At 41.3% G+C, this 19,458-nt stretch overlaps 2 protein-coding genes across 2 annotated transcripts in view; both read left to right on the plus strand.

Annotated features, from left to right (window-relative positions):
- Positions 1 to 1,528: 1,528 nt before the first annotated feature.
- LOC140947566 (N-acetylglucosamine-6-sulfatase-like) lies at positions 1,529 to 15,757 on the plus strand. Its single transcript, XM_073396705.1, has 12 exons — positions 1,529 to 1,749; positions 3,211 to 3,270; positions 3,919 to 4,287; positions 5,499 to 5,672; positions 7,069 to 7,151; positions 9,083 to 9,201; positions 10,029 to 10,132; positions 10,869 to 10,967; positions 11,999 to 12,028; positions 13,370 to 13,462; positions 14,795 to 14,905; positions 15,521 to 15,757. Exons 1-12 carry the CDS (start codon positions 1,609 to 1,611, stop codon positions 15,692 to 15,694), a joined length of 1,557 nt encoding a protein of 518 aa, XP_073252806.1. The 5' UTR covers positions 1,529 to 1,608; the 3' UTR covers positions 15,695 to 15,757.
- Positions 15,758 to 17,991: 2,234 nt separating this feature from the next.
- Positions 17,992 to 19,458, plus strand: part of LOC140947844 (ras association domain-containing protein 1-like) — a 15,804-nt gene continuing 14,337 nt past the window's right edge. The window contains exon 1 of the mRNA XM_073397045.1: positions 17,992 to 18,646. Within this exon, the coding sequence (XP_073253146.1) occupies positions 18,118 to 18,646 (529 nt within the window). The 5' untranslated portion in view covers positions 17,992 to 18,117. The remainder of the gene's footprint in view (positions 18,647 to 19,458) is intronic.

Consider the following 19,458-nt stretch of genomic DNA (forward strand, 5'->3'; position numbering starts at 1 on the left):
GAGCTAGTCAGTTATGCGCATGCACTGAGTCCTGTGAAAAGGTCGTAGGTCACTTCCTGTGGGACCCAGGTCCCATGAATGCGACAAATTGCAAAGAAGACAAAAAATTGATTTGTTACTTAAATTTGCCTGTGTAACACTTACCTCGGGTCTAAAAAAAGTGGTTGCATGATCAATAAATGACAATTTTAGGCTGCACTGACTAGCCAATAGGGCAAATTATGCTAGCAGTGCTTTTTTTGGGAAAAACATGAAAATTATGCTCATAATGACGAATTATGTCAAAAATTATGCTTCTAGCACAATCTATAAAAGCCTAAAATTCACATAGCCACTCTCATCGGAGTTAGTGGACTTCCATAGCTCCCCTTCCACCCTTTGTAGGTTAACATCTGCACCGAGAAGAAAAGAAGGGAGGAGGGAGAAATCGAGGCGAAGATGTAGCGAGGGGGAAGAAAATGAAATGTTGGGAGTAGGGAGATATCGATGAGAAGGTAAGGTTTTCTATTCTGGCCATATGTTAGCAAAAGCAACGGCCATCTTTATTCCCATGGGTGTTCCATGGGTCTGTACCTCCCCTCTCACTATAATAATTGAATCCCGAGCCCATGAGCTGGAGTGAGCAACTTCCATGCACTCGTGTCACGGCGTTTTCACAGACCAGTTTATTTTTAGAACGATTTTTGCGCGAATTTAGAATATCTTTAAAGTCCCGCAAACCAGTCAGCAAAACCTACAAACCTAAAAATTATAATTTTGCCTTTTAATGACGTTACGTTTTCCTTTTTGATATCTAGTACTTCGAATGCGTTTATAGAAGTGGTGGAGATTCCATTTTCGCGGGAAAAGTGCTCTAAAATGTGTCTAAAAATTAACCGGTCGGTAAAAACGTCGTGACATAGGCGTAGTATGGGAGTTGCTCGCTCGAATTAAGTTATGGGCTCCTGACTATCGACAATCCTGAAATCGTGAGAATCTGGTAGTTCCTCAGGGAGATCCACTGTAACCATCTCTACTGACTTTTGGTATCAGAAAACCGTTCTTCGTCTACTAAGTGGATTCTATTTTCACGAATCATTCGTATAACTTTACTATTTATATCAGATTAATTTACTGACTCACTGTCCTGCTTGGAATTACTGTCAGTCTCAATATTTGTTGTATACAGAGTGACTGGATTGATATTAAACTTGCTTTTATCTATACGTGAAAATTATACTATCCAAGGCAAAAAAAAACTGGGCCTCTCCCTGGTGACTCTACCATTTTCCAGAGCTCTCTATCCACCCCCCCCCCCCCCAATAAAATACGCGTCATTTTCAGACCTACCCTGGGTGCCAGGAAATTTTCTAGCGCAGTTTCCGGATTTCAGACCCCCATCTTTAACGTCTTCACCTCCGTACTCTCTCGAAATTCCCCGGATATGGAGAAGTCACGCACCCTTTAGCGCAGCTTGAGCTTGAGGTTCAACATCGTTGCGTTATATTTCCTACCCAGTCTCTCGCAGAAAAATCTCACTGCGAAGACCAAAAGAACACTTAACGCGATCACGGGACTTTTGCACGATTAACTCTTTTATCTGCTGTAGTTTCCTCTGCAGAGACCAACATGTTTCTCATACAGAACCGTTTGGTAGTGTTCTGTTTCTTGTATTGTTGTCGTTCACTTGCTCGTGGTAGAGACTCTGACACGAAGCCAAACATCGTGTTTATTTTGAGCGATGATCAGGATGTCTTTCTTGGAGGACTTGTAAGCAAAATAATGAGCCTTTACTAAATGAATTTACTGTTCATGATTGATACATTGATAGGTGCAAAGTTCAAAGGGTATATTTGCTGCATGTTTGCTGTTACCTATTTCCCACAACCCGTAAAGGTTGGCCACACCACCGGGGTCTAGGACCCCTACTCTTTTGGAACAGTGATGTGCGTTCTTTTACGTCCCACAAGAACAAATCAGTGAAAATGTTATGAGACGGGACCTACAATTTTTCGTCCTTATCCGAGAAGACTAGAAAGTCTAACCATTTGCAGATGTCATTTTTACAAAGGCAACACTTTCTTCTTAGTTATTTAAAGACCCTGAGTGTTGATCCAGCCGGGGTTTGAACCCACGACCTCCCTCTCGCCAGATCGGCACCCCGGGGGGGGGGGTACTCCCATACATTACCTATACGGGTATGTGCCGCCCAAAGGGGTCGTGATTTTGAAGCTCCTGATTTAGAACGGGGTATCCATTTCAGAGGCGTTTCTAGAACGGGGTATAATATTTCGAACGCACGAAAGCTCCACTTTTGTAAGCAGCCATTTGAAAGTATTCAAGGACAGATTGCTTTTAAAAATACGGTTCAATGCGTTAACAAGCAAACCGTTGTACTCTCGTTGAACGGAGTATAAAAAATTGGCCCATTTCTAGAACGGGGTATCAGTTTTAGGACGAATTCTTGAACGGGGTATAAAAAATTGGCCCATTTCTATAACGGGGTATCAATTTTGGGGGAAATTTTCCTAGAACGGGGTGCCAATTTGGAGTCCCGGGCGGCACATACCCACCCAAAAAATACCCAAGTGCCCCCCCAGGATCGGCACTCTCCCAACTGAGCTAACTAGGTGGAGGTGAGATTCTGATGTCCACTTCCTGCTTCAGTGGGATCGTGGGACGTTCAATCCCCCTCCCCTCATCCAAATGACGATAGCAGGAATACCTAGCCTCCGGGGCACTCTGGTGGCGAGGCAGGAAAAGGAAGGAGAGTTTTTCAACTACGTCTCAGGGATTTGAATATCTGCATTGAAAAAGTCGATGTGAAATGATGATTAGCGGAGATGACATTAGTAATGACGTCATTAACCTTGGCACATGTTTTTTCAATGTTTGTTTACATTCGCACTTGTTTCCGCTTCGTGCTAATTGGCAGAAATCTGACAGCGCAGTCAATGGGGAGCCACAAGGGAATTGGAGGTGGAATTCAAATTCTAGAGACTTAGTTGCAAGCTCTCCCTGGATGGCTTCCTTGTGTACTCAACTCATGGGTCAGCCCTTCCTTAGATACCCATATAACTGTGTCATCTGCCCTTTGCCATTCTTTCTAGTTATAGGTTACATGAAATAATTTATTGGTACCCTGAGCAAACATCAGGATGACATTGTGCAGAAATTCACTTGTGTGTTTAGCATGGAAAGTTTTATACTGGATTCACATTTTATTAACAGACTCCAATGAAGAAAACTGAAGAACTTATTGGTCAGCATGGGATTAAATTTGACAACATGGTGAGTTGTTGACAGAATAGTAAAATTATCATATTATCGGGACATTAGTCTAAAGAAATCCCACATTCAGCTGTACTGTAAAAATTTTTATTATATAAACACCAATGAAATACCAGGTGAGCTTTTGCGCGAAAACTTGATATCTTCACGTGTGAAAATAACATGTTATCTTCACATGTGAAAATATCACCGTTGTTATGGCTACATAATAGATCGTGCCTTTCACACCAAAAAACTATTGTTAAAGTGAAATGGTTTGGTAGTTCATTGGTGTTTATATAATAAATAGAACATTACATGGCCACTTGGAGATACGAAATTTCTCTTCTTGTGTTGAAAAAATATTTCACTTGTTGGCTGCGCTCACTTGTGAAATATTTTCAACACTCGCAGAGAAATTTCGTATCTCCGTGCGGCCATGTAATATCCTCTATAAATTATCATTAATAGTTGAAAATAGATAATTCGTTTTTCCTAGAAATGCATCATATTTCCCTTTAGTTTTTGGCAACTCTATCAGATTGAGGGCCTGTTTATTTCTTGTTAGTTTAATTTCTGAGGAGATAGTGAGGCTGTACCCAGGCTATTATCTTAATTACGAATTCTCAGCCTTTAATTTGCACAATTACACTATTTATTTCTTAACAGTTTGTGACAAGTCCCTTGTGCTGTCCAAGTCGATCAAGCATCCTGACTGGGCAGTATGTGCACAACCATCATGCCAAGAACAACTCTTTGTCAGGTGGCTGTTCCAGTTCAAGCTGGCAACAGGGCCCAGAAAAACGTTCTATAAGTACGTACATGAAGAGTATGGGCTACAAAACGTTCTTTGGCGGCAAGTACTTAAATCGCTATGGTAACCCTCAAGTAGGGGGTCCACAGCACGTCCCACCAGGATGGGATGAATGGTATGGGTTGGTAGGAAACTCCAGATATTATAACTACACACTGTCAGTGAATGGCCAGCCAGAGAAACACGGAGACTCTTATGGCCCTGATTATCTTACGGATCTGCTGGTGAGTACATGCACGTCACTATAGGTAAGGGTATGCAGAGGGAGGGGGGCACTTCCTTTGGCCCATACCAGGACATGCCACTGGACAGGGTGTGGTCTTTTGGTGGCTTCTCTGTCCCAAGGTTGTCCTAAACAGAGTCTCTAAGTTCTGCAAACAAAACAAAAAGAGTGCTTATTTTTGTACATCACCCATAAACATACTTGTAAAGCTTAGTTTCAGTTTGTTTATTCAGGGAAGGTGTAAAGCTGAGGATTCTTTTCTGTCCTAAACAGGATTTCAAACCCTCAGCCAGGGCTTCTGATCATATTTCGCGCAGTGGCGGAGCCGCAAAATTCAGGTAAATCCGCGAAATCCCGCGAAATTCACAAAAATATGCAAAATACCGCAAAATTCAGTAGAAATGTTATCAAATACATGTCTGTACAGCAATTTTGAAACTTGTCTCAGCTACTTGGGGTATTTACTTGCCTTAAACTCCAAAATTTATGTCAAAACTTCGTCGCTGAAATGTGCAAACAACAACTGGGCTCTAGCCATGATGTTAAAGGCTTATTGCCATTGGTTCATTTCTGGAGCGTATTGTTGTTGATAGAGCAAATGATGACCTCTGTTAGAAAAACATTAAAAACACTGGTCTGATCAGTGCAAAACCGATCGATTTCAGCGATTTCTAGCGAAATTTGCCCGAAAATAACCTCAAAATCTGCCATTTTTTTACCGATTGCTTTCCGGCCAAGTTTGCCTCGAAAATTCCCGTGAAATTCCCGCGAAATCGGCCAATGTTTCCGCGATTTTGTCCCTAAAAATCCTGCGAAATTTGACTTTTTTTTCCTCGACCTATCAGAAGTCCTGCTGGATGAAACCCACCCCCAAACTGGGCTGCCTAACTCCCCTGAAATGCAATTTCCATTGTTGACTACTTAATGTACCAGCATAACATTGGCATAGGAAGTTTTGTTCATTTTTAATTAGGTTCTGAATTGTTTATAAATTGTATTTAAAATCTCTTTATCCTCAAGTTAGAGTTTTTCTTGAGTTTTAATACATATATTGTCACATCCAGATAATCCTGCACATTAAAGACATTAAAGAGTATTGCAATAGGTATGGTTTATCTACCAGCTGTATTGTGCATTCTTGCAAACAGCTATGAGCTCTTCCTTTCCTTTAGTTGCCTTAATTATGGTTTCTTATAATTATTATCTCTTTAGAAAAGAAAAGCTGTTGGTTTCATAAAGGATCAGTTTAAAGGGTCAACTCCTTTTTTTGTGATGGTTGCTACCCCTGCCTGCCATGCCCCTTTTACTCCTGCACCTCAATACAAGAACAACTTCAATTCCAGCAAGGCACCAAGAACACCTGCATTTAATGTGGCAGGGGGACCTGTAAGTGAACTTTTCTTTGAATTTTCCTTGTTTTGATACATTCAAAACCCATTTAAAGGCCTGCACCTACCACATCCACTTTTTTAGGAGACAGTTCATTAGTTTGTTCACTCTTGGTTAAACCTCTCTATAACAGCCACCCCTCCATATTAAAAGTGGCCACCAAACCTTGTGCCCTACAACCAAAATGACCTCCTTTCGCATAAACAATGTGGCCCTTTTTTAATTTCAGCAATGTACACATTGATGTAATTTAACTGTACCTAACTGTATCACTTTTTTGTTAAAATTGTTCCAAGCATTTCGATTCTAATATATTGACATGCTTTGATGCTGTTACATTTTAATCACTATGCAGTACAAAGCATTTTGAAATAGAAATGTCCTTCCCCCCCACCCCCCCCCCAAAAAAAAATGAATGAAAAAACATTGTGTCATATTGCACCCCTGCCTCTCCATTGACTATTTTTGAATGTGAAGTTCCAGAAAATATCCATATCCCCCTCCACAGAGGGCAAGGGAAATTCTGAGGGGAGGGGTGTCCAAAAGGATGCAATTTCCGAGGGAGTGGGAGGTGGCTTCGTGAGGTCTTTTTCTGGGGGCTCCAAGTAAGATTGGTGAGTTGTCAAAAACAAACAGCTGCTCTGTTGAGCAAGCTGTCTGTTATTTTACTGTTAACGGTCTTTTAAAACAAGAAATTATTATTGTTTTCATCGATGATGTTTTTCATTAAAGGTCGGCGGAAAGTTTTTTTTTTCACGGCTTACGCGATAGATAGTTGTCATCAGCTCTCATAAATAAACTTTTGGTTACCTAGCTGTAACAGTATTCCACAACAACCTGGTTCCCAGGGTTCTCTCCTACCTTTGAAGAGAGAACCTGGGAACGAGGTTGTATTTCATAATATATCGTGGTATTCACCATAATGTGGTTGCATTCTAAGCCTTCTTCTGACATGTTTTTAACTAAAAGCGATCAATAATTATTGAAGTCCACTCAGTGTTTAGTTACAGATGGCATCGTTTGTATCGTGTATTGGTATCAACTTCCATGTTTCTCAGTGACTTACCGTTAATTATTAACTAATAGCGACCTTTACAAGGCAAAATTGAGATTATTAGACACTGTACTAACATGAATAAAAGGATATTTTCTCTCTTTATCGCAGAAACAATTAACCTTTGCATAATAGTATAGTGCAACAGCATTTTTGACGTAACTATTCTTTCCCGGGGGGTGCCTAACCAAGTTGGAAAATTACGGAAGTTCCGGGGGGGGTCTGACAAGTACCCCTTGGTTTGGAAATTCCGGGAGTGGCCCTCCGTAGGGGGGGGGGGTGTGGATATTTTCTGGAACTACACAATCCTTCATAATACTGTTTTAATTACCTCAATAGACTAAACATTGGCTCATTAGAAGTGCCCCACATCCCATGAAGGATTCCTCCATCCAAGCCTCAGATGACATCTTCAGAAACAGGTATGGACTCTCTTTTGAGCGTTAAGCTGGACCTACAGAACGTTTTCACTCGCGTTGCTACAGCTATGCAACGCCATCCCACTCCAACAACACGGTGCGGATCATTTGGAGTCTCGCCAATCTGTTTTTATCTGTTTTCAACGGGTTCAAAAGGTCATTGTTTGTGATTTGTAATTGGTGGATTTCGATCTTATTGTGACCAAAACCCGATTTTAATATTCCAAATATTTTTGATAGATTTCATCCCTGGACTTCAGACTTCCAAAGATGGCGCAAAAATACTGAAGATTCAGATTAACTTTTGAGATCGTAAAAGCGCGATAAAGTGCCGTGTGCTAGCAGAGCTTTCTTTCCCACATGCCTCTTACCTTGTACAAGACGTTCGCATGGCAGACATTCGCCTCGCTTCGCTTGTTTACTTGCCTTGTTTACGTTAGCACGTATTGCGTGCCTATTGCACATTTGCGTCAAAACAAGCCGTTTCCATTACTCTATTTGGGCCACCCCCAAATAATAAAAGAGGACATTAGTATCGTCAAATTGCACATCCCTGTAACTTTCACAAATCCGTCATTCTGCGGACTAAATACACGGAAACACCCCAAAATCGCTCATCTATACATCTAATCAAAAACGGTCTCTGCATAACTCGTTTGATGCCAAAATAGTCTGAAAATGGCATCTTCAAGTCATCGTATCCTGTGTACGGTAGCACTGAGAACATCGACGTGCTGTTTAAATAACTGACGGTTTTTTTTTTGCGTTCAAAAACAAGGAATGGTTTATTACAACACACAGTTGATAATGAAGTGTCTGCATTAGCAAGGTTGACTTTCTATGAGAATCTGTTGATTGGGCATGAAACAAGTGTCCGTTGTCCGCATTAATGGGTGTCCGTATTAAGCGGGTTGAATTTAGAGAAAATATATGGGCTTTCCCCAGGCACAAAGAAAACTGTCAGTAATAACGAGGTGTCGGTATTAGACGGGTGTCCTTAAGGCGGGGTTGGACTGTATTTATGTATTCTTTTTTTACTAAACTCATCAACCAACATGGCCAAGAACTGCAGTTGAGTGCAATGCGTAACCTTGACAACGGTAAGAGTGGCATCCACCCAGGCACCATCACACTGCTAACCAGTGAAACCTAACATACTTGCCATAATTATGCTTACCGGAGAGGGGGTTAGGGAAGGGTAGGGAGCAGAAAAACACTTTGAAAGCACAAGCCACGACCGCAACGGCACGCGAACGTAATGGCCTGAGCCCAAGATATGGCTAGTACCTTACGCATTCCACAGCCATATCACCCCCGGCTGTGGCAGCCATGGACAGCTGTTTTGCCGACTTTTTCGCCCTTATTGGAACTCATCAGCATAGCATAGCTGCAGCCGTCGGGTCAATAGGGAGTTTAAGATGTCACTACGGCGACAGCAACGAGAACGTCAAAAAAGCAAAGGTTTTAGGACAGCAAAACAACAACTTCGCACAAGCATCACGCTTTTTGTACATTTCTTTGCCGTCACTGCACGACTACGACGTGAATTGCCTAATTTCGCGTTTTATCGACAACGTGAACACACGACGACGAATTTCTCTCGGCTCTCTTGAACCTTGAATATTTTTCTGAAGAATTCAAATCCAGGAAAGTTTGCCTACATTGGACAAAGTGAGCGAGTTGTGATAATCGCGCTGCAGTTTCAAAAACGTGAAGTCACTTTTTAAGTGACGTTTTCGCCGCCGTCGTCGTTGTGGTACCGGGGGAACCGGGGAACCCCTGCGAAGAAATTAGGGCGCTCTAACATGTCTTTACGTGAGAGGGCTGGCCAGCCATGTCTCCGGTCAGGAAGCTCCGGTTTAACTTGACTTAGCCTAAATTTCATTTCGCCACATTTTATTTATTTATTTGTTTATTCATCCATTTATTTCAAGGTGGCGCACGCTGTTATCTGTTGATGATTTAGTCGAAGAGGTCATCACAACGCTGGATGCTGGAAAACTCTTGAACAATACATACGTCATATTCTCGTCGGATAACGGCTTTCATCTTGGTAAAGGTTACTTTATTCATCAACTACTATGTATTTCGGTCAGTGCAAGAATTATCTCATTCTATAATAGAGTGTTTTCACTCACGTTGCCAGCATATATGGAAATTTATTGGAAAAAAGAAAGCGTTTGCATAAGAAAATAGTTCAACTCCCAGAGGATTGGTTTGGACACCAACATGGCCGCCGTTTCATTGTTTTGGGGCACCAATATGGCCGCCGTGACGTCACGTGAAAACACTCTATAGCCTGCTTCAAGGGAGAGACTGCTGTCAGTTTCCTTCTTATAGTAACGAGTAAACAAAAGGAAAAAAACAATGAAGTTAGGGTGTAATACTGCGTCGGTATTAGTCTACATCTATTTCACGTGGGCTAAGTAAAATCACTCTATAATACCATACAGTTGTTCGAATGCCGATTAGCGCTAACCCGCGGTTACATTTTAACCTGGGTTTCTTTGTCTTTTATTAAAGGGCATTTTCCCGGATAATTTTCTGTATTCTTTTTAGAGCATCCAATCAACAAATTGTAAGAATTGTAGTTGTAAAAAGAATAAAACTGAACTTGCTTTTTCAGCTTTCTTATCTGAATTCAAATTTCGCACCAACGCTGGGTTATCTTAACCCTGCTTTGAACAACACGGCCCAGGAGAGGGTGTGCACGACAAATTGAAAATTTCGGGTCAGGGTGTGTAGCATCATGAAGCATCGCATCCTTCCGTCCCAAATTCAGACCAAAACGTTCGGTTTCCCAGGCTACCCTTTATTTCACAGCTAAACCGTCATTCTCCTCTTTATTTCTCAATTTTTACCTTTGTGTCCTCGCCGCAGGTCAGTTTAGTCTTCCTCAAGATAAGAGGCAGCTGTATGAGTTTGATGTCCGCGTGCCTTTCATGATCAGAGGTCCAGGGCTGAAGCCAAAGCAAACTTCACAGGTGAGCGTCAGGTCGAACTTACTACAGCTTATAAATGCTTACCTGGTTTCCTCTCTTGTTTTGCCTGGAAGACTGATCTGTTTTCGCTACACCAGGGAGCTTAAGCAACGACGACGGCGACGGCAACGAGAACGGCAAAAAACAAAACAACAACTTCATCAAGTATCACGCTTTTTCGTACATTTCTTTGCCGTCATTGCATGATTACGACGTGAAACTGCCTCATTTCACGTTTTTTGGCGGACGTAAACACAAGACGTCGACTTTTTTTCCTGAACTTCGATACAAACTCAGTTTAGAATTTAACTCCAGAAAAATTTGCCAACATTTGACCAATTGAACGAGGTGGAATAAGCGTGATAAATTTTGCTTAAGCTCACTAGTTATTAACATAAAGAGGACCCTTTTCTTATGGAAACCTCTCTATAACTGACGGCTTGTTTAATTCAAAAGATGCCAACCTTCATATCATTCCTCCCTTTGTATTGAGGATAATGGCTCTGTCCCACTGGTGTCGCGCGCCTTCGTCACTGTTTTTCGCGTTTTCTTTGCCAAACCTAGCTAACGCGAACGGTCACACCCCGGTCAGGTGTTCTTCTGTCTTGGCCTCACTTTCAGTTGAACTGTCCCTCGATTAAAGCCTTCTGGGGTCAGATGTTGGAGGACACTTGAGCTTTGGGGCCCTTTGTTTGGGCTTGTATTCCCTCTTGGCATAACAAAGGTTCTTTTCTTGCAGAGTACAATTCTCAACATTGATATAGCGCCGACAATAGTGGAATTGGCTGGAGGAAAGGCCCCCGAATCCATGGACGGACGCTCGATTTTACCTCTTTTGGTATGTTCTTTTGAACCTTTGTCTACATTTTTTCTCCTCGTTTTGTCTTTGTTGTCATTTGCCGTTGTTTAAGGGCGCTTCCCAAAGTCAGAACTGGCCAGCCAGAGTGGTCATTTTGAAAATGAAATATTAGTATTTTATCGGAATTTGTACTAAAACTCACCACTACCGTGCATACTATAGAGCATTTTCACTCACGTGGTCAGCATCTATGCTAATTTATTGGAACAAAAGAAAACGTGTTCATAAGAAAAGAGTTTAACCCCCGGAGGATTTCCCTGGTACACTACTGAACATGGCCGCCGTTTCCTTGTTTGGGAACACCAGAATGGCCACAGTGACGTCATGTGAAAACGCTCTATTTGAGAATAAACTGACCTGGCCTGATAGTGCTGGTTAATAGACATCTTTAGCATCAGGTTTTTTGAGGGAAACCGCAAACCGCGATCTGCAGTTTGCAGTTACGCGTTTGCAGTTACGCGTTTTTTAGGATTTCGTATTTTGGCAAATTATAAAGCCTTCGTTGTTTAGTGCCGCCATGTTGATTTTGGTCACGTCGTAGTGCTTCTTTTTTATCGACTGATTCGAGTTCAAAAATCTACCTGGCATATCATAGGCGGATGTAGAAACCCATCTCTTGCCTTAAATCGTGAGTGAATAAATAACACTGCTTTAGAGCCAATCAGAAGGTTTACTGGTGATATTTTAAAATGAACTTAGCAAATAATGGTAACAGAATTTGCTTTCGTCTGATTATGTGTGTATTGAATTATCATTATACTAGTTTAATGCTGAACTCAGGACTCCTGATAGCCAATCGGATTGATGATTTTGTTATAGGTACAGTATGATGGGGACTTCCTATAGCCAATCAGAGTCGAAAAATTTTGTTATAGTTATCCTGGGGACTGCGTATAGCCAATCAGATGCGAAGAAGTTTGTAATAGTTATGATGGAGACTGCCTCTAGCCAATCAGATTGGAAAACAGTTTTGTTATAGTTATGAATACACGCAATCACTTTTGTTTCAGAAGTCGGATGTTGAGCTCGAACAACAAGAGGTGAGTTTAAGAAACACTTTTAGTTCCTTTAGATTTTTTTTTATTGCTATAGAACGTATACTGTATATGTTTCTTTAGCTCACTACAGATAGTCTTCATCCGTGCACTACAAATTCTCTGCTCAGTTAACTTGTTTTCGAATTAACGAAAACACATCTGGCTCCAAGGCCGAGTGGAGTAAAACAAAAGAAATTGATCATTCATCTCTAAATCTCAATGCAGTTTTCGGAGCCAAGCACGAGTTTTAATAATTCGAGACTGGCCTATTGCCTTGCTTCGTGCTAAATGCTGTGCCACAGTGTCCCCAATCCGTACCACAGCCATCCTTGAATTTCCACTACCTCTCCAGTTGCAGCACTGCTAAACCAAGCAGCCTTTGTGGTAGACGCGTGGAAGGGAAGGGGGAGAAATTACGAAAGGGGGAGGGAGACCCCCTTCGACTTTCCCCAATAGTGACTGTTCATTAAAACAAAATCATTACAGCAATACACTGTACATGTAAGGCTTAATTACAGAGCTACTTACAATCGTAAAATACAGTAATATTCCGAAATTAAGCCCCTTTTTGAGGGGCTTATATTCGGAGGGGCTTATATACGGAAGGAAATGTGCGTTTCAAAATCGGCTAGGCTTATAATGAAGGGGGGGGGAGGGGGGGTGAGGGGGGGGCGGAAGTATTCGTCTCAAATTCCATTGGGCTAGCTTATAGTTGGAAGGGAGTTTATGTCAGTAATTCGTCTTAAGGACGCAGATGTTCCTAAAACTCAGCCATGCAAGTACTTTGTCTATATGGATCGAGGAAATCCAAGCCAAGACTGAAGAGTGAACTATGCAAAGAGTAGATATACTGTGACGCTTTTTTACGGCAGTCATTTCGCACACGTAATAATTCTTTTGTAAATGCAAAACTTTATCACTGAAAAGAATTTGCTTTGTTTTATTTTGAATTTGAGGGCAATTTCCGAGTACAAGCCCCTGGAGGCTTGTATTTGGAGGGGCGATTTATCGGAGGGTCTTTTTGCGTTACGAGTTTAGGGGGCTTATATTTGGAGGGGCTTATACATGGAGGGGCATATTCATGGTAGTTAGCGCCTGACCTCAGATGATAATTATGCTGAAGATTGAAGTATAACGGGTGGTTTACGTTATGTGTAGTCTTGCAATCCTCTCTCTGTTCCCTTTTCACTTCCTCCCCTACCCCTTTCGACACCTACAACACAGACTACAAATCGAGCCAATATAATGTTTATTGGCTATCGTACTGACGCAGTAATAAAAACCTCGAGGAAGTAAAAAAGCTGAAATTATACTGAAAGTATCATTTGCTTGCTTCTTGTTCAGGATGTAGCTTGGCGTACAGATTTTCTTATTCAGCATTATGGGGAAGGTGCAGTAAAGATTCCAGGATGTCCAGAACTTTCTTCAGGCGTCTATGTAAGTCTTTTTATATAAATTTATCTGATCTTAGTTATTCTGTTTTGATTCCCTGAAGTAAGTTACCCCGCTCTTCTGACTGAGTCGTCAGAGAGGTTTAATAATTTCTCGTTATGTTTACGACAAACAGCAGAGATGACTGTATGATTACAAGTGTATACCACAACAGCAAATAACAATAAATGTCCCTCAAGTTTTCATGACGGTTAAAAAGCTCATTCTCACGTTGAAAAGATCACAAGGCAAAAAACAATTCGTCATGTAATTAATCATAGGCCCCGGGGGGGGGGGGGGGACTCCCATACGAAAGCGGCGGGGATGGTCGCCGGAAATCTTGAATTAAACCCCTAAAGGAGACCAATCTGGGCGTGGCCCAACCTTTTTTTTTTTACCCCTAAAAGCGATCATTTTAAACTTTGATTACACAAGTTGAGTAAATGAAACGAATTGAAAATATATAATTTTTTAACATTTCTTCGAGTGCAACCCTAAAAGAGACCTTTACGGCTAAATATAATGGTGTTTTGCCCAGAACACCCTAAGCGAGACCAAATTCTGAAATTTACACCCCTAAGCGAGACGATGAGCATCCCCGCCCCTTTCATATGGGAGTCCCCCCCGGAATTATAGGGATGTTTGATACGTTTGACAATTATTGAGTAAGGATGAGTATGTTGTGAAGAATTAAGCAGATCGAGGGGGACCTAGGTCAGGGTTATGGTTCCCTGCCGAGTTGGATAACAGCCTCTGAGTTTTCGAGATCTGCAAAAGCAATTCTTCACATCATACAAAATCCCGCTGAATTTAATAATTGTTTTATTATCCATTCAAAATATTTTTAAGTTCTAAACAACCTTACCTCCTCCAGCGTAGACTTTCCTCAAACATTTGCCTGTTTCTTGGCACGGCCGGTTTGCATGACAGAGTTATTTCATTTCAAAGGCTACGAGAAATAACCTATCGAATGGATAGCCTGCGTAGCAGGCGCTTGGTAGTAGTGAGCGAAACAGAGAACGGGCGCGCGCGAGGGAGACACGCGAGGGGTGATTGCTCCCTCTCCCCTCGCTTGTCTCCTTCTCGTGCGCCCGTTTTTTCTTGTGCCCACTACTTCCAAGCGCCTGCTACGCAGGCTATCGAATGGATGGATTATTGCCTACATTATCCAAATGTCGTAAGCGCTGGCTGGTTGTGAAGAGTAAGCCGGGGAGCCAACGAGAAACGACGAAATATTTTGAATGAATAATAATTACAATTTTTTTGTCATCCACTCTCCTTCGGCGAGTTGACACTTAAGCCAGTTGAATTACTACCTTTGTTTGCTTTTCTTTGCAGAACTGTTGGCCCAACTGTGTTTGTGAGGACGCTTGGAACAACACATACTCGTGCGTTCGCTCAGTGAGTTCGAAGGAGGACATGATGTACTGCGAGTTCGAGGACAAAGAGGTAACCTGCTCCTTGCAATTTAAAGTGAAAAGACTAACTGCCGTGTCCTTAATACAAGCGGACGAGCAGGCGTACACACAACTGCACATGACTCCCATCCATACCAATGAACACATTAACTTATAATCAAACGACGTACGCTTTTTGTGGTTGAAAAGTTATCCACGCAGCCTGTCTTCCCCTTAGAAAAAATAGGACGAGGCCCGTTCGTCGACTTTTATAGGAGGCAGTACTTGGTATAGCCTCCAGTCCTACGCAGCCGTTCAAAGAACGACTGTGGCTAGGTAGAGTAAAAGTGGTTTTAGGAAGGCCATGTGACTAGATTCCTCTCTCCAGCTCTTCTTATCTTTTTAGCTTTGTCTTTTTGTCTCACTGAAGTCTTTTTTTTATCCATAACGTTTTGTTTGCGTGCTAGGCAAACAGAGGAAACTTGACAACGGTCAGCCGACTAGCAATCTTCGAAGTTAATGTTATGCTTAGGATGGCCTGCTCAATTATCCTTTGGTGTTTTGAAGGGTAGCACATGTACATACAGACAGTATACCTATGTAATGGTTAGTAGTGATGGTGTTGTCATGTTTGATCTTATTTCACTCATTTTTTCCTGAACTTTAGGCATTTTTGGAGCTCTACGATGTAAAGAAAGACCGTCATCAACTAAAGAACTTGAACAAAGATGTTCCGCCTAAATTTCTGGAAGCCAAGCATCGTCGCTTGGTGGATTTGGCGACATGTTCAGGGGCCTCGTGTAGGAAAGCCTATCAAGACAGCGTGGATACTTTGCTTTGAAAAGATTTCGCCCATATGCCATTCAACTCTCGACGCGAGGTGTTTTAGTTGGGGGTGTGTGTGTGTTGGAGGGGGGGGGGGGGGGTTAGGGGCTGGGTGATTTCGTTTTTAGTTTGGGCCAAAATTTTTTTGCAAGCCTGAACTTTCTGTCTAGTTTCGTTCCAGGTTTGCAGGATATTTCTTTTCGAAATCACTGGTTAAATAGCCGACCCCTTAACATTGTTGTCATACAAGTTCAGAGAAACCAGGTTAATTTAGACCCCAAAGGAACAAAGAAATCGTGCGTATGAAAAACAACTGTCATTTTAATGTTTTTTTTCGGCCTGTTTTAATACTACATGCTCAAATACGCTAATTTTCTCTCTACTCTTCCCCCGCTCCCCACTCCCTTCGACGTAGCTCCACATTTCCCACAATACAGCTTTTACCCGCCCCCACCCCACTTACCGCAATAAATAAGCTTTCATTCTTCGACGACTGTAATACCCGAAAGAAATTGGAAACAATGTTTTTGCAAAATTTTGGAAGGGATATATACAAGGTGTATTTTCAGGGACTATACGAAAATGGTGAATACCAAATGTTGTTAGGTCCTAGTGCTCCAACATGTAAAAGAATAGAATTTGGGGCTCTTAGAAAAAATATGTTAGGGGGCTGTACACTGCTGCCTGAATGACAGACTTTTGCGGGGGGAGGGACTCCCTATAATGGTCTATACGGAGAGGCCCGAATAGGTCATCTCTTTCAGGCTTTAGGTTTTATAACAGGGTAGGAATACTGATAGGGATTTCAAGAGCTGAAGTATATGAAAGGGTAGGGGAATTTGTTATTTTGGTATTTATCATCGTCATCATCAACATCATCATCTTAATCATTTTAGTTTAAAAAATGCAAGATGTTTTTGGTTTCAAGTGTCTGGATTTGTATTTTTCTAAATAAAAGAAACGCACCCTAAGGAAACTCTCCGTTGTAGGAGCTCGAGGCGCTTAGAACGCAACCTGACTTTTTTTTATCTAGATTGATTTTATATTACCAAGCAATCTTTTTTAAAAGCATAAAAACACTTCATTAAGAATTGCCACCCAAAAGCGCAATAAAAATAAAAATAGCTTGGATTATTATAATAGAGTTTAATATATAATAAGTGATAAAAACTGTTGGGTTCAATTTATTCATAAAAAAATTGGTCCAGTCTTCTGGCAATTTTAAGTTTGGTCCCTCTGTGTGTTTTTTGATCTGTGTGTGTGAGACCGTAAAAACGGCGACTCTGTCAAGTAGAGTGATGGGGAACCATACGTGTTCGCGCGCTTGCCTCGCAGCAGTATTTTTCCCACCACCAGGTGTTAAAAGCTGCAAAGACGTTTTTGAGTGACACACGTCAACCGGAAGTAAGTCCTCTTACCCTTTTACCAAATTTGTATTGCTAAGCTAGTGTCTTTACGCTTAGCTTATTCAGACGATTTGCCCGAAATTGTCGGCAAGAGTGCAAAAAGTTTAGTTCTGGTTAGCGTGCGTCGCTCAAAACGTCGTTGCTTAAACTGTGTGCTTAAAGACGTCTGACCCGCCTTTTCTCGCTGTCCAACTTACTGCCCCTGGGTCTATCGAAAAGCAGAAGGACACGCGAGGGACGCGCGTGTTCCCCTTTTCTCTTCCACGCACCTCGATTTCCTTTTTCTCTTCTAATGCGCTCTAACTCAGGATAACAACTGTACGAAGTAAAATTTCTACGTCGATATTCTTCCAAAGAAAGAGGTCACAGTTTCAAAATAGAAATAACTTCGGTGCCTCATTGTTGGGACCTCTGTGATGAGATTCAAAAGCTGGTGTTTCTAGCGTTTTCCAACAAGCCGCGAAAAGTCAGATCTCGTTAAATCAGAATCTTCGTTAGAACATAAGTCCGCCAAAAAGTTAAATACCCCTATTGCTTTGTTGTTTTTTTTTTCCACCCGTTTTGGGTTCCTGAAGCTCTTCTTAAACACTGCGTCACTCGTCAACAAGAACGGACACGAAAATGTGACCCAAACATCCGGTCAAATATTATACGAAATGCGGAAAATTTGTTTTGGATAGATCAGAAAACTTAATTTAAAACTTGATTAAAATTTGCATGACACGAGTTAATCGTAATCCACACTGATTTTTGTTCTTTTTTTTATGTTTTTTACTTTGTTGCTGTTGTTGGTCGCTTCATCGCGAAATAGAGACCACAACATGTCGACGCTACCCCCTCCCTTCCAATTCCCCTTACCCGACCCCTGTAACCGGAATTTTCTCTATGACGAGCTCAGGCATATCACTTTACACACCAACAAACATGGCGGGCTGCATACCACAGACGATTGTAAAGTTTCAGTTACATTTACAAGCGATTGGATCCCTTAGTACACAAGACTTCCTCTGGAATCTCATCATTTTCAGCCCTTATGGTAAATGAAGAGAGAAACGCAAGAGATAAACAGCCAGGGAAACCTTTGCCAAACTGGTTAATTTTACGAGTGTTGCTCATTTTTGAACGTGCCATATTTTGGTTTCTATATTCATTCACCATGATGGAAAACGACGAGGTCTTCGTCAACAACCGACACAAACCAAGAAGTCCGAACTCTCCAAAGGGCACTAAGGAATTTAGAACGCTTATGAACTCAGATCATAAAGACAGAACTAGAGCAACTTCTGTACCCCATATGTCTGCTGTACCCGCAAAGCATTCACCGAGCTCTTTCAACCCTGTCAAAGACTTTATTGCAAATTTCGTCAACTTTAAAGGACCGAAGAAACGTGCTTCAATAAAGCGCTCTGTCACAACAGAGAACGTGACCGATGAAAAAGCTCCTGTTAGACATGTTGGAAGGGGACATTCATTTTTACCCTGTCATTTACGAAATCCTACCTGGTGTGATTGTTGTGGTGAATTTATTTGGGGATTGTTCAAGCAATGTGTACGCTGCAAAAGTGAGTGAAACGGGCTTGTTTTTTCTAATTTTGGACGCTTAATTAACAGGCTTATATCTGTCTATCTGTTTAAAACTCTGATTAGAAGGCCTGGATTTGACTTGTCTCGTTCAAACCGGTAGTAGCTCTGTGTTTTTTGGAGAGTTTTGTTTTCAGATTCCAGAATAATTTCACGGTTTTTGAAGACGTGGCTATTATCAGGGGAGTGAAATAAAAGCTTGAGCCTAATATCACTTGGTATTCATATTCCCATTTTTATAAGTCCAGTATTTAAATTGTGGGATCAAAAGTCATACCTCCAGTTGATCAAAGAGATATATCTACAGGAAATGCAATTCTCAAGCTTTCAATATTATGATTACCTTTTTAAATTGTGTGGATTTTCTAATCTGGCCTCAGAGTTGGAGAAATATAATATTTTTATATCACTCAGAATTGTTACTCAATATTCTCATTTTTTTTTTACTGCTTGCTTTTTATTTCAGTTTATATTTAGAAAATATTATTTATTATAGGACCAGCATACAGTGTAGCTCTTGATCCAGCAACCATGATTTGACTTTGATTTAATATCCAACTTGTTTAATTATTAATGAATGGAATGCGACTGATTCTCTGAAGTCTCACCAGCAAATATGGGCTTCAATTACATAAGGACAAACAATATTATTCTCCAGATTACCTATGTGCTCTCTGAGAATTGTTTTCACAGAATACATGTGAATACATGATGAAGTTACAGTAGAGTGACAAGCACAAGTGAAAGAATTAAACCTAGAAAATGTTCTGTTTGAGATGCTGGCCAATCTAGA

The sequence above is a fragment of the Porites lutea genome, chromosome 9 (assembly GCF_958299795.1).
Source record: "Porites lutea chromosome 9, jaPorLute2.1, whole genome shotgun sequence".
NCBI classification, from domain to species: domain Eukaryota; kingdom Metazoa; phylum Cnidaria; class Anthozoa; order Scleractinia; family Poritidae; genus Porites; species Porites lutea.

Bases quoted from the DNA above. Each gene is read 5' to 3' on its own strand.
- LOC140947566 (XM_073396705.1), top strand. From the start codon at position 1,609: ATGTTTCTCATACAGAACCGTTTGGTAGTGTTCTGTTTCTTGTATTGT. The intron at 1,750-3,210 runs GTAAGCAAAATA...TTTTATTAACAG, and splicing joins ATGTCTTTCTTGGAGGACTT to ACTCCAATGAAGAAAACTGA. The intron at 14,906-15,520 runs GTAACCTGCTCC...CCTGAACTTTAG, and splicing joins GCGAGTTCGAGGACAAAGAG to GCATTTTTGGAGCTCTACGA.